Here is a 14,069-nt window from a genome sequence, read left to right on the forward strand (position 1 = left end):
GGTCAGAGCCCAGGCTTAGAGTGTAGACATGCCCTTCTTTTAAATTTTATCAATTTCTTTTTTGGACTTTATTTTAAGGTAGGTGTTTTTAATGTGTAAACTGAATTTACAAACTATCAATGAGAGAAGTGGGGGAGGGAGAAAGAGAATGTGAAATCAACATTACCTGTCACTCAACAGGGCCTGATCCAAAGTCCACTGAAGACTTGAAGACTGTTGTGACTTGGGTGGCCTTTGGATCAGGCCCTCTTGACTAATGTGTATTGTTTTCATGTTCTTCGTCCCCTTCTCTCATTGATAGCAAATATTAATTTTGAAAAATATTAATTTTGAAAAAATATAAAGATATAAAACTAATTAAAATGTCAATCATTCCTTTTATTAACATTTCCTTTACTGTGTAAACAGTAACGTGTAGCAGGGTTTGGTGTTTATACTGAACATACAAACATCTTGGACCAAATTCATCCATGTGGTAAATGCATTAAAGTCAGTGGAGTTCAAGAAGTATGAATTTGGCTCCTTGATTGTATTGTGGGTCTCTTCAACATACATGCAACATGAGTAATGTATAGTTACACATGCTGAAATGTCTGCGCTTATTAAATTTGATTCTAATCCACTGATTTCTGTGTTGGTGAATTTAGGTTTTTAAAATTGCAATATTTCCTAATATTGTCATTTTCACTTTCTCTGTTACACTGGAAATGTCTGAGTGAAGAAAATAATTTTTTTCTTATCTCTGACACTTTCATTCTTCTGTCATAGTACACAAACAAAACATAGAATTAAAATGCTCAGCAGCATAAATCATCAGCTCTGATAAGTAACAGTAACTCATAAGGAGACTGACTTCCAGGTGAGCAGTCATGAAATGCCTGCAACACAAGTAATTTCAAATGTATTTAAACCTTATTGCACAACCAGATTTTTATTTTCATTCTCACCGCAGGGTGCACACAATCTGTCTGCAAAGGGATTTCTAATCTTCAGCTTCATATGTTCATATGAAATATTACTTTTTTAATGTTGATAAACCTTTTGGGCGGTATGCATAAAACCCTGCAGAGTATAAGCATTGGGCCAGATTCTCTTAAGCGTATTCTTTGACATGTGTAAATTATATCTCCCTGCTCCAGCTTGGTTCCTAAAGGGAATAGGCCCTAGGGATCCAAGTTCAGTTGGATTACTACTGCTTACTCCCTCACAGGGTTTTTATCAGCAAACGGATGATATAATTTCAGTGGGCAGATATATAGAAACCCATTGGAAGAGATGGTTGAAGCCCATAGCAGAGACACTGTTTGCAGGCAAATTGTCTGCCTCTGGGGTGAGACTAGCACATGATAATGCAACCCTGAGTCAAATCTGACCCACTGAGTTCAGTCATATCCATCAGAATTAAGAGATGTCAGGGAGATCATCTGTCATTACAAAGGTATTTTCTCCTAGATGTGCAATAAGTTCTTACTATGGACCAGATTCGGACACATTTACTCACACTGAGTAATAGAACCTTACTCCAGGAGTAGTTCCTTACTACTTGATGGGTATGTAATTACTCAATGCAAGTGACATTGGTAGAATCTGGCTATAAAAGTTAAAATGTTATTTTTTTTAAAAGGAATATTAATTGCATAATGTATTTGTTTACATTGTGACTGAGGCATAAACTAAATCTGAGGACCATGCTGCAAATCTAGGAGAAATTGTCTTTGCAGTGATATATAAAATGACCTTCAACTCCTAATAGTCTAGGAGAATTTCTATTCATATCTAGATTCAGAATCCTGAAATAATGATTATTGTGGATTTATAAACAGTTTACAACTTCAGATTCTAGTTTATTTAATAAGACAAGAAACCATTGAGTGTACATTTTTTTGGCAAGCAAACTGAATAAAAAAATTACTAGATCTCATGAAACCAAACCATCTGCTAATATCAATCTGTAATCTGGTGTTTCTCCCTTTGGAAACACTAGTTACTAGCACTCTTTTGTACAGCTGACTTTTCCTCAGATGCCTTTATTGAATTGATCTATAAAAGTAATAACTGTATTCTCTGTGGGCTTTTACAAAGACGTGAACTGCTGCCTGTAATCCCTTCAGTCTAATATCAATATGAAAGGATACCAACATCTGGTGAAAAGATTGTAGCTGTTAAGGCTTTTAAATTGTAATTTTTAAAAATGGCTTTAGGCTTTAGGCAACCTCAAGCTAGAGTATAAAGGCAATATGGAATCTACATTGGCAAACAAGAAACCCATGATATAAAAGTTTTTTGTTAATAGGTGGAGAGAAAAAATGTTAATTAGCATATGTTTGATACTTTATCCAATAGCAGTTTCGTCACTTAGAGGGGACACTTTAGAATTAGGTTAATTTTTGAAATAATTCACATGGTTAACTGTATGACTTTGTTTAATTACATAGCCAGAGGCATCAAGCCCAAAATGAATTTGATTTGAGACACTATTATAGGCACTTTAATTCTATAATATAGGAAGCCTTTTACTTAGATTTTAAACAATTTGAGTGTGAAATTACAACACTCATAACAAAACACATAATTTACAGATTTTGAAATTTTTTTACATTTTAGAAATGTTCCTAAGAAAACAATAGGTTCGTAGTTAGAAATTAATAGATGGGAAAACAGAAATATTGAAAATCTAGCACTGCCCCACCTCCTGGGTGTGTTTAGATAACTAGACTTTTCTTAATCAGAAAGAAAATAGGCTTTTTTAATACAGCAAAAATTATAGTTTTCTCCTGGACACACTGTAATTAATAGACCTTAAAACGACCAATCTGTCTATACTGTTAGCAAAACCTTCCCTCTGACTAGAATTGCACACATTTTATCACAGGTTACGACAGCAGAGGGCTCCCTTGAGTTTTCTTTGGTGCACCCAAAGCTGTAAACAACTACCCTGCATATCTGAGACACAAACCGGGAGCTTTTTATGTCTGATCTCTGGAATAGGAAACACACCTTCCCTTTTCGCACGCCACGGCAAAAAATCTCAGATTTAGAGTGACAAATTGAATTATGTTCACAAGTTTCGATGAGGCTCTGTTTGAAAGAGAGTCAATAAAGTGAGCTGTAATTGTGTATTACGTAGTGTTTTAGAAAGGTCCTTCGAAGGGAATATGGATCCTATACATTCAGAATCGCAGTTGTTAAGGCAATTCATCTGGCTAAATCGCGAGGCAACGCTGTGGCAATTAAAGATAGATGGTAGTGGGGGGTCTGGGGTCGTTGCTTTTTTCCCGTCGTCTAGAGCATCTGGTTTTTCTACTTATATAAACAACCATGATCTTTTTCTTGGGGGGGAGGGGTGTCCTGGCACTTCCAACAGCAAGGGAAACGCCCCACTTTTTAAATGCTGAACTTCAGCATTTAGTCTGGTTTTATTGTCCTGTCGCAGGACAGCGTGGTTCCATTAGAAGAAGACAACGTGGACTAATCCCTCAGACTTTAAAGAATCTGAAGAAGGGAAGTCGTTTTAGACAACGTCCGCTATACAGCGTGAAAACAGAAAGTTAAAGGCAAAATTAACACAATAAAATCAAATTTAAAACTCCTCTGATTGTATTAGTGAGGGTAATTGTAGCAATTGTATGGAAGTTGCTGCACTGTTGAAATCGCCAGACAGAAAATCCAATCTGAATGCTTTAGCTGAATCTGTTTAGAGCCACTCTGAAATAAAATAGAATTAAACCGCATTATCCAGATCTAATTGACCGTGTACTCCTCCAGAGTTGCTCTAGCTTTAACATAAACTGTGTGTAAGGGAGATGCTTCCATAAGCTTTTGCCCTCGATATGAAAGTAGTCCTTTGTAGATTAAAGGATTTAGGGAAATAATGGTCGAAATTGGAGCAACTGCTCAAATAACTGATGTTAGGCTTTATACTGCGAAGTGGTATATTTTGCAAGGGAGCGTTTGAGCTTCAAAACGTGGAAAAGAAGGACTAGTAAAATAGTAAGTTTTTAAGTATATATAATGGAGATATACACACAAGGACACCTGTGCATAAAATGTATTTAACGATGTACACGGTACAGTAACTGTAAGGTTTAACCATTCTAGGAGTTGGATCGACCAGAATCTATGCTTACAGAAAAGAGCATAATAATGACTGTGAAACTCATTGTGTCGTCTTATTTGTTTCGTTACTTCAGTTTGTAAACTCCTTGGGGAAAACTTCTTGGATCTTCTGTACCTGGTACATATTGTCAGTGCCCAATAGAGAACATATCCACAGTTTATTAAAAAAAAAATTGCCCATTAGGAGGGTGATCAATACATCTACCGGCCGCCCACATACAGGTGTACGTAGGCGCAGCACAGAATGCATGCAGTGGTTATAAAGCCCTGTAGACTAGCTAGCTTATCTTCTCGGTTAAAAGTATATTGGTTGTATTATTTCTCTGAGATAAAGAGCGTGTGTCGGTTTTAGTCGGAAGGTTCCCTAAAATGCGTAGGCGTGTTTCAGTCTAACCAGCTCTAAATCCTTCACACGCCCAGTGTTTTTTTACGAGGGGAATCGGCTTTTCCAGGTCGTGTCTGATGGGCAGTGTGGAATACTTGGGCTTTCGCTTCCGAACTCCAACTAGCCAGAGAAAAAGGAATCATGATGGGTCCCACTGGGGTGGGTCTTGGGAGCCATAGATCTGTGTGCACCCACCGAAGCAGAAAGCTCATCTCTCTTTCCATCCCTCCCTTCGTGGCTGGGGCTTCACATTCACCTAAAGCAGCTCTGCGTCCAATACAGAACAAAAGGCTGGAGAAGGGTGAGGTTGAGCGTTTACATTGGACGCTCGCTGACTTCTTCGTTCCCTTTCCTCCCACACCCCCAACTTTCCCGGCTTTGGCCAAGGCTGGTGGAGGCACAAGGGGAAGTTGTGTGTGTGTGTGTGTCACTGACACTGCTCGCTAGCTTCCCTCCGGATTACCGCGTTCACACCGCGTCTGTATTACTGCACCCGGCAGAGAGGCGAAAGGGTCTTTTTATACCACGTGCTTTCGCCTCCCCCTTCGCTGGCTCCCCCTCCCGCATGGTGTCACCATTGAAAAATGACGAGCCTGCCTCCAGAAGGGAAGGGAGCTCCCTGCAACTTTGAGCTGTCTGGGCGAAGTGGCGGAGCCACAGCTGCCCGCGCCAGCCGGCTCGGGACTGGGCGTGGGGAACCGGGCTGGCGCGCCAGAGAGCTGCAGATCCGGCCACCCCTGGGGCTTTGGTTGCGCCTGGGATTAGCCCCCTGGGCAGCGCCTCGCCCTCCAACCAGAGCAGAGTTTGTGGAGAGCGGCGAGCGAGCCGCGCATTGCAATCGGGCAAGCCCAGCTGGGAGCAGAGCCGGCGGCTGCTGCGGGGGGAGCCGTTAGAAACTAGCAATTCTCCCCTCCCCCCGCCCCGAAAACTGCCCCAGCCCCCTTCTCTCCGGGGGCAGGGCGGAGGGGTGGCACCGAGGCCGCTCTCCGCCCGGAGCAGCAGTTCGCTCTCTCCAGATGCTGGTTTCTGAAGCGCTTGGCGGGCACCAGGCAGGAGCCTGGAGGCGGCGGCTGTAGCGGCGGCGGCAGCGATGGGAGCCGGTTGCTGAGGGGCGCCCGGCCGAGCAGAGCCCGGGCAGGTGGCACCCGCGGCGGGAGGCCCATGCGGTGACAGCGCCGGGCCGCGGGTGCCCCCTGGGTGCAGTTGCGGCTGGAGGAGCCGGAGGAGGGTCTCGCTTGTCCGTGGCGCCCGGGGATGGGTCCCCGCCGCGGCTGAAAGCCCAGCGCCCGCCCAGCCCCTGTCTCCGCTCCGGCCGGCCAGTGAGCCGGGAGCCGCCTGCCGGCAGCAGCCATGGCCGCGGCCATCGCCAGCGGCTTGATCCGCCAGAAGCGGCAAGCGAGGGAGCAGCACTGGGACCGGCCCTCGGCCAGCAGGAGGCGGAGCAGCCCCAGTAAGAACCGGGGGCTCTGCAATGGCAACCTGGTGGATATTTTCTCCAAGGTCCGCATCTTCGGGCTGAAGAAGAGAAGGTTGCGGCGCCAAGGTGTGTGTGTGTGTGTGTGTCTCTCTGCCCCCGTCTCTGTCTGTCTGCTCTCGGGAGTGGGGACAGGACAACCTGTAGCTTGCCACCGCCGGGCAACTTACCCGCGGCAAACTCTCCGCATTAGCCGCCAGCCCAGCAATCTCCCAGCTAGTGCCTGCCCCAGTCCTGATCTCCGGGCGTTTATGTTCCCTCGCTAGTTGCGTGATCTGCTACCCAGTGCCTCGGGTGGGAAATACACACAGACGTGTCCACACTAACTAGAGGAGATCGCAGAGCCAACGGTTCCCGGTGGCACAGTGGGATCTATCCAGCTGTTGGCCCGGGAAGTTTCTAACAGAGTACTGCTTCTCAGTAATATAATACACTGTGGCACATAACCACACTTTCCCTAGGTGTTAGCTGTAGTAAATGAGTATCCTTCAACGAGGCCTTAGGTGCGGCTTCCTCTTTACTTCCCTGTACTAGTTGCCTTCCTGGGTAATGCAAAGTCTTTTGTATTTCGCTCCCATTCACAAAGCGCCTTATAGGCAGCACTGAAACAGATGAGCAGTTGTTCAGATGTATATTAATGCCCTGTACTATTCAGGATGCAATGTATATAGAAAGGTTTCCTCAAACGCTAGTCTAGTCAGAAGAATAAAGGAACGCCTACAATTGATAAGCCCCCTGTTAGGGGAAAAAAAAACCCATAAGCGACTTAATGTTTTTGTTTTCACCCTTTATTGCCTTGTAAAAACTATCTTTTAATTGAGGTGGTGATAGTTAAGTGCATTACCTGATGCTGATAACTACTGGCTACATAACAAGGGCGCTAATAGCCACAGCCTATTAACCTTTTTTTAAAAGGACAGATACTACAGCGATTTGTACAGCTTCTAAATGGTCGGTGTCTGACAAAGCAAGCTCAGCAAACTATCGTTAATGATTCGTTTCATTATGCTTCGTTTTACACATAGTATAGGCACTCTGTTCTAGACTCCCATTCTTAACAGTAAAGTAGGAGAGACTCATTTTATTTCCAGTATTCTGAAAGTAGGAAGTGTATCATACCAGCATGTTTAAGGACCATGAGGGATATTATCACATTCTGTGTACACTGAAATTATATACATAGATATTTTAACTTCTTATTAAGTTAGGGCCCCTAATATAAAGGATAAAATCTGTGGATTATTGTAATTTCTTCCTGTAGATTACAGCATACTCAATAAATAGAGGTCTCCAAATTTACATTAGTAGCATGATTGCATTTTTTTCAATGCTTTGTATTTAAAGCGTGTAAACAAAAGGATAAAACTATATAAAAAGACAAGAACATTTATAACTTTTCTTAATTGTATTGCCCAATTAATGAGTAATACTTCCAGAATTTAGAACAGGTGTTTAGTTTATCTCATACTTATGCCCAGATGGCGTATAGCTTTAAAACACAGGGATATTTTGTAAAGGTTGAAGACTTTAAATAAACATCTTCAAAAGCAAAGAGAATATCAGTAAAGATATTACAGTATCTGCTATTTACTATAGTAAAAAACAAATTATTTCTGAGTAGATTAGAGAATGCTTCTTCCATCCTGTGCTGTAATTTAGTCTATATAGTGTGTGTAAAGAAGTATACTTCCATTTTAATTTGGTCTAGAGAGTTACAATTGTTAGTAAACTATAGTTAGTGAATAACTAAAACATAAGAATTTACCTGGTCTGATCCATCTTTCCTTTTCTTTCTGAACACCATATTTGAAATAGCATCTTGTGATAGGATCTAACACATTTTATTTTTTATGGCTTTATTATTTGTAGCAGAATTATTTCTTATTCATCAGTTGCCTCAAATACAGTGAAAAGAAGCAATAAAGATACAATAACCTCAGATTTCTTGTATTATTGTAGAATACAAGCTAAATGTTGCCATTATTTGCAAAGTGGTATACAACTTGTCTTCTTATTTTTGAAATATACTTTAAAAGTTAACATGGAGGCCACATAAAATTACTGTACACTTCTTTGAGCATGTAGTGTGTGTTTATATTAATAAAATCTTTGTAGGCTTAATTTTTAGACTGCATAATTTCTTAAATATAGATCTATAATTGACTTTTACCAGATTGTCTGTCTGTTTTATAATAATCAGTTATGGAATTTATCTTCTATAGTTGGTTGATGGAAACAAGTTTACTATGGCTTCCTTTAATACATTCACTTTCTGAAAGATCATTTTTATCTGGCTCTGAGTTTCATACTCTGGCAAAACTCTTACTGAATTCAGTGAGACTTGAGGACGATAACCAGTTCACAGCATTAGATGACAAGCATTTCCACAGTGAAGAGATGCCTCCAGCAAAGTTCTGTATTCAGCATCATGGATTTTTCATAGTGTATTTTGTAATGCTCCTGAAACTGATCATAATTAAACTAAATTGGAGTATAACCTAAACTCTTACTCATGTTAGCACTATTGGTTTCAATGGGAATATTTATTAGTGAAGGTTGCAGGATCAGGCCCTTTGTTTATGTCAATGTTAAGAACTTTTTAAAGGCATATTTGTCCAGTCACGCACATTAATAGCACCAATTAATTAATTATTCATCCATAAAACTTTATACCGAAAAAAAATCAGTTTTCTGTGTGTAAGTGCGGTGGTGGTGATGATGCATAAGGTGCCCGCTGTACCTGTGGATTCAAAGTTACATACAAGAAGTAGATAAAGCAGGGAGAGATAAGGGTGGAAAGTGGAGGGCAAATTTAATCACTTACATATCTTGTGGCATAGAAAAAATTAGAATGATATGTAATTGTGAAACAAATAGGCAGTTCATTCTGTTCATTAATTAAATGATCATTATATGAAGCAGAAAATCAAGAGTTCCATTGCCATTTGTCTGATTCGTCAGAATATATGGCAATCAGTCATCATAGTCATTGGAACTTGTTGTTGAGACATGAAATAAGAGCAAAATGTGATCAATTTCAAAAATCTGTTGTCGCATGTGTGCAATGGGAATTTTACAAATAAATCTTATCTAAATGATGTACGAAGTGTCATGAGGACAAAGAGTGAAAAATGAGCCAGTAGAGATGTGACAAGTGGACTCCTTGGATTGCTCACGCATGATAATATCAGAATAGAAGTATGCAACAATTGTTCGTTGTTTATTGATAGTGAAATCTAGAGTACATGACTCCTTCCAAACAAAATCTGACTGTGACTCTTGCAAAGAGGTTATATATGGAAAACAAAAGTCCATACATCTTTGAAGTTAACAGACAGCAAACAGTAATAAAAATCAGCTGAGAGAGATGCTGCTTTTTTTCTAAAATGCCTGTTGATACTGCTTCTTGGTTGGCTGGTGCTGATCTGTGAACAAATTATGTGATTCTGAAGACATAATATATAAAAAGCTAGATATCCTGTACTGTATTGGTGCTTCTCTATAGTTGTGTTTAATTTTCTGTCCAGGGTTATCCCCTTATGAACATACTGTAGTAGTACATATTATAAAGATACAGAGTGGGGAAAGGTGAACATTCTTATTTACATTTACTAGTATAAAAGCCATAATGAAAATGTAACTTTGGTTTTGTTTCAAATATTTTTTTCCAATAATTTCGATTAATATGTCTTAGCTCTATAGCTGATATTGATTTCTGTCAGAGAATTACTTACTTAAGCTATTAAGTGGACAAACCACAATGTATCAGACAGCTTTGATTCATAATGTTTAGTTTTATTATTATAATATCTTTAATTTATTCTAACTGCCACCTGATGAAGAAATTACTAGCATTAATTTCCTCGTACTCTTGAAGCCAAAATCTGTGCCCTGGCGTTGATGCCAAACACAAATCAATAATAACTCACCATTTTTCATTTTGGATTAGAAAACAAGGTAGTTTAATTCTGTTTATTCTCAGATTCAGTTAATGCAACACAACAATTACACAGAGGACTGACAGATCAGAATTTTGAAGGCTTCATGTGATGTGAAACCTGACTTTAACTAGAGACTAAGCAGTGAAAAGCAGAAAATAAATTCCTATGCCTTAGCTCATGCAATTACATTACATATGAAGTGTATGATTTCAAACCATCCACTTGTCCTTGTTGCATTCTTAGCTTCTAGTTAACCTATATTTTAACCTATAAATCTATATCCTTTATTGGTCCCCAAAGTTGTAGTCTGGTTAATTATATCTCTTCAGATTATTCCATTGTATAGTATTCATAATGTCAAATGTATAAAAAATAAATTTATATTTATATATAATATTTATATATGTATATTAACGCCAACTTTATATTACTCAAATTTGGAATGATTTGGCTTCTAATTTTTTATGCTAATACTAGTGAGATAGAGACAATCTCACTATGTTCGGAGAATTTATTGATTTCCGTTATTAAGACAGGACTATTAGACTTCTAGGGTGGTTTTTTGTTTGTTTGTTTGGGTTTTTTGTGTGTGAATTACTACAGCAATATATCGCTCAAAAAAGTACCTTTTGGTACAATTAATGTGTACATCAGATGAGGTTGATGAAGTAGACAGGGAGTGACTTCACAGCCTAAGAAGTAAAATAATTCTCAGGAAATGCAATACCTGAAGTCTTTTTTGCTTTTGTGGAGCTGAAAGCAAGACCCATTCTTGTGTACACATGTAAATTTATTTCATTTCCTGTGAATATGGACACTCCATTTGTATCTAGAATTCCTAAGAAATTAAGATCAGTTTGGAAGCTGTTGCTCTTTCTAAATTAGTACAAACTAGCTTGGTCTCACCTTAGAAATTCATTCTTCTTGACTGCCCATTAAAATACACTTTTAGCAATCTTTCATATACATTGTAAGGCCTATTTATTTTGCCAAGTGTTTGACTGATTTTGTTTTTAACTGTGTTTAAATCTCTTTAAATGCAGTGCCTAGTTGCCAAGGTGACGCACTATAAGCCTATTTTTATAATAAAATATGTATAAAATCAATTTCATTTTTTCTTTTAAAATACTGCTAAATATCTCCATTGCTATAAGATCACTGCAAACACAAAACATACAAATATGTTGCTGCCAATGTAGGCACGTTCATTTTAATTTTTTTAAAATTTATTTTCTTGCAATTAGTTTTAGATTGAGTATTTAAGGCCTTTCCCAGGCAAAACACTTCCCACAGAGTGGGAAGCTCTTCTTTAAATAGAAGGCTGGTATTGAAAAGGGGTTTTGGTATGTATCAAAACTATATTAAAGCTGATTATATTGAATGTGAATTAATGCAAGCAACTTGGTTGAGAAGATGGAGGGATTATAACGTCCCTTGTATTCAACTCTTTCTGGTGGATCTAACAAATGTTGCTGAGTCAAGGATGTAATTTTAAAAGGAGAAGGAAATGAAAAAAGTTAATTCCTCCTTAAAACTGTAATGTAATTTTAGATGATAAAGGATTTACAGCAGTGTTTCATATCAATATGAGCTTTAAATCCTGACTTACCATAGCAGTGTTCTTTGTGACCATTTAACATACAAGTGTCTTGTATGATTACAAAACATCTCATATTATGAATATAATTCAGGAACAAAAAGAGAACTATAATTATCATACAGTCTTAAAATATTACGTTAAAGTAGAAATAAGATAGAAGCATTTTAGCATTGTGTGTTTGATAAATATTAATAAATTTTAGACTTCATTGGACTTTCCCAAAAGTTACTTAAGGTTTTAAAAATCTATATCTGGTGGGCATCCCTTTTTCCCTTTGCCTGCAGATTGCCAGCATGTGGTAATGTTTTTTGTCTTTTCCTTCTTTCTAACGTATGCTAGAATACGTGTATTTTTACCAGCAAACCTGAATGTCCAGTTGAAGTAAAGGAAATTTCAGAATTACCTGATTCTGAATACTGTCTTCTTCCTTACACTTTTATTCCCTTCACTTTCTTCCTCCTTGCAACTGCTGATTTAACTTCTCATTTATAACAGATACAACATTGAGAGTAATTGACTCTCTCTGAGTTCTCCTGAAGTTTAGAGAATCTGGATTCAGTTGAGTACCAGTTCAGGCTTCCCTCTAGTTAAGAAGACACCGTCATGTGACCATTATGCTCTATCATGACTTGGTTGACACTTCAAGTCTGTGCCATGTCCACTTGCCTGGGAAACAAAATCCTTCATAAATCTACTTCTCTTGTTGTGAATTTACACCTTCCTTCACTGAAGAAATACTGAAATATGAAATGAATAGTCATTTTAAGGACTCTAAATTTCAAGAACTTTTAAAAAAAATATGCCAGTCCTGATAATAATTAAAGTTTATTATAGAATGTAAAAGAATCTGGCTAATGGAGATGCTAAGGGAAATTTTACTATACGCTCTTATTGACTTATTATGGAGGCGCTGTAGCAATGACACAGCTAATTTTGGGTTCTGTTTTGCATTTAAACAAAGAATTCAACCTCTTTGTTTTGCATGAAGAATAAAGTATATCTTCCCAAACTTACAGCACATAACCTGTGAGTAGAGATTGAATGTTTTTGAATATTTTGAAGTAAATGTGCTAAGCAGTTTGAGTTTTAGTGAATTAAAAATGAGGCCTCAAAGAAAGTTCACGTTTTTGAGTCATGATTTTTCAGGCCTTCTATTTAAAAAACAATGGACTGCAGAATGTTTGAAATTTTGTAGATAATTGGTTCTCTCTCACCATATAATATTTTTAAATTAACTAATCCAAAAGACAAAAAAGGATTGGCCTTTTTTTCATTTAATTTTTGTGCAATTGGTAATTGTCTACTTTAGTGGCACACTAAAGCAGCTAGACGACTTTCTGAACAAATTAGAAGAGCTGTTGATCTTTTTGTGTTATCTTTTAAGTGGATACCAAGCCTATGTCTTCATAGCTATGTTGGTCACCGATATGAAACCCCTCACATCCCTGACCGACATATCTATGCCAGCAAGATCTCCAGTGTAGATACAATGATGTTGATGGAAGAGGGCTTCTGTTGATGTAGCTAATGCCACTCAGGGAGACAGTGCTCCTACGTCAACAAAAAAACTCCTTCTGTTGGTACAAACTGCATCTACACTAAGGGGCTATGCCTGCATGGGCTCCATAGTGTAGACCAGTGGTTTTCAAACTGTGGTCCATGGATCTCTGGGGGTCCGCAGACTAATCTAAGATTTCCAAAGGGGTCTGCACCTCCATTCAACATTGTTAGGGGTCTGAAAATGAAAACCAGTGGTGTAGATGTATCCTTAGATTCCCCATTAATGCCAGTTCTGCCTGAAGTATCAGAGGGGTAGCCATGTTAGTCTGCAGCCACAAAAACAAGGAGCAGTCCGGTGGCACCTTAAGGGCTAACAGATTTATTTTGGCATAAGCTTTTGTGGGTAAAAAACCCACTCTTCAGATGCATGAAGTGAAAATTACAGAAACAGGCATAAATATATATTGGCACATGAAGACAGGGGATTTACCTTACAGGTGGAGAACCAATGTTGAAGGCCAATTGGGTAAGTGTGGATGTGGTGCACTCTCAATAATTGATGAGGAGGTGTCAATATCAAGAGAGGGGGAAATTGCTTTAATAGTGAGCCAACCACTCCCAGTCCCTGTTCAAGCCCAAATTGATGGTGTTAAGTTTGCAAATGAATTGTAGCTCAGCAGTTTCTCTTTGAAGTCTGTTTTGAAGGTTATTTTTGGTGTTGTTGAAGAATGGCTACATTTAAATCTGTTGTTGAGTGTCTAGGGAGACTGAAGTTTTCTCCTACTGGCTTTTGTATGTTACCATTCCTGTTACCTGATTTCTGTTCATTTATCCTTTTATGTAGAGACTGTCCAGTTTGGCCCATTTACATGGCAAAGGGGCATTGCTAGCACATGATGGCATATATCACATTAGCAGATGTGCAGGTGAATGAGCCTCTGATGGTGTGGCTAGTGTGGTTGGATCCTATGATTGTGGTGCTAGGGTAGATATGGGGACAGAGAAGGCAATGGGGTTTACTACAGGGATTGGTTCCTAGGTTAGTTTCTGTGT

General features: G+C 38.9%; 1 protein-coding gene across 2 annotated transcripts in view; it reads left to right on the forward strand.

Annotated features, from left to right (window-relative positions):
- The window catches only part of FGF14 (fibroblast growth factor 14), a 674,793-nt gene that overhangs the window by 466,296 nt on the left and 194,428 nt on the right, over positions 1–14,069 (forward strand). The window contains exon 1 of one of the 2 annotated variants that reach the window (XM_050951495.1): positions 5,760–6,044. The exons of the other annotated variant lie outside the window; for it this stretch is intronic. Coding sequence (XP_050807452.1) covers positions 5,852–6,044 — 193 coding nt within the window. The 5' untranslated portion in view covers positions 5,760–5,851. Of the gene's footprint in view, positions 1–5,759; positions 6,045–14,069 lie in introns of those variants that run through there. 2 annotated transcript variants of the gene reach the window in all.

This window comes from Gopherus flavomarginatus, chromosome 1, assembly GCF_025201925.1.
Source record: "Gopherus flavomarginatus isolate rGopFla2 chromosome 1, rGopFla2.mat.asm, whole genome shotgun sequence".
Classification (NCBI taxonomy): domain Eukaryota; kingdom Metazoa; phylum Chordata; order Testudines; family Testudinidae; genus Gopherus; species Gopherus flavomarginatus.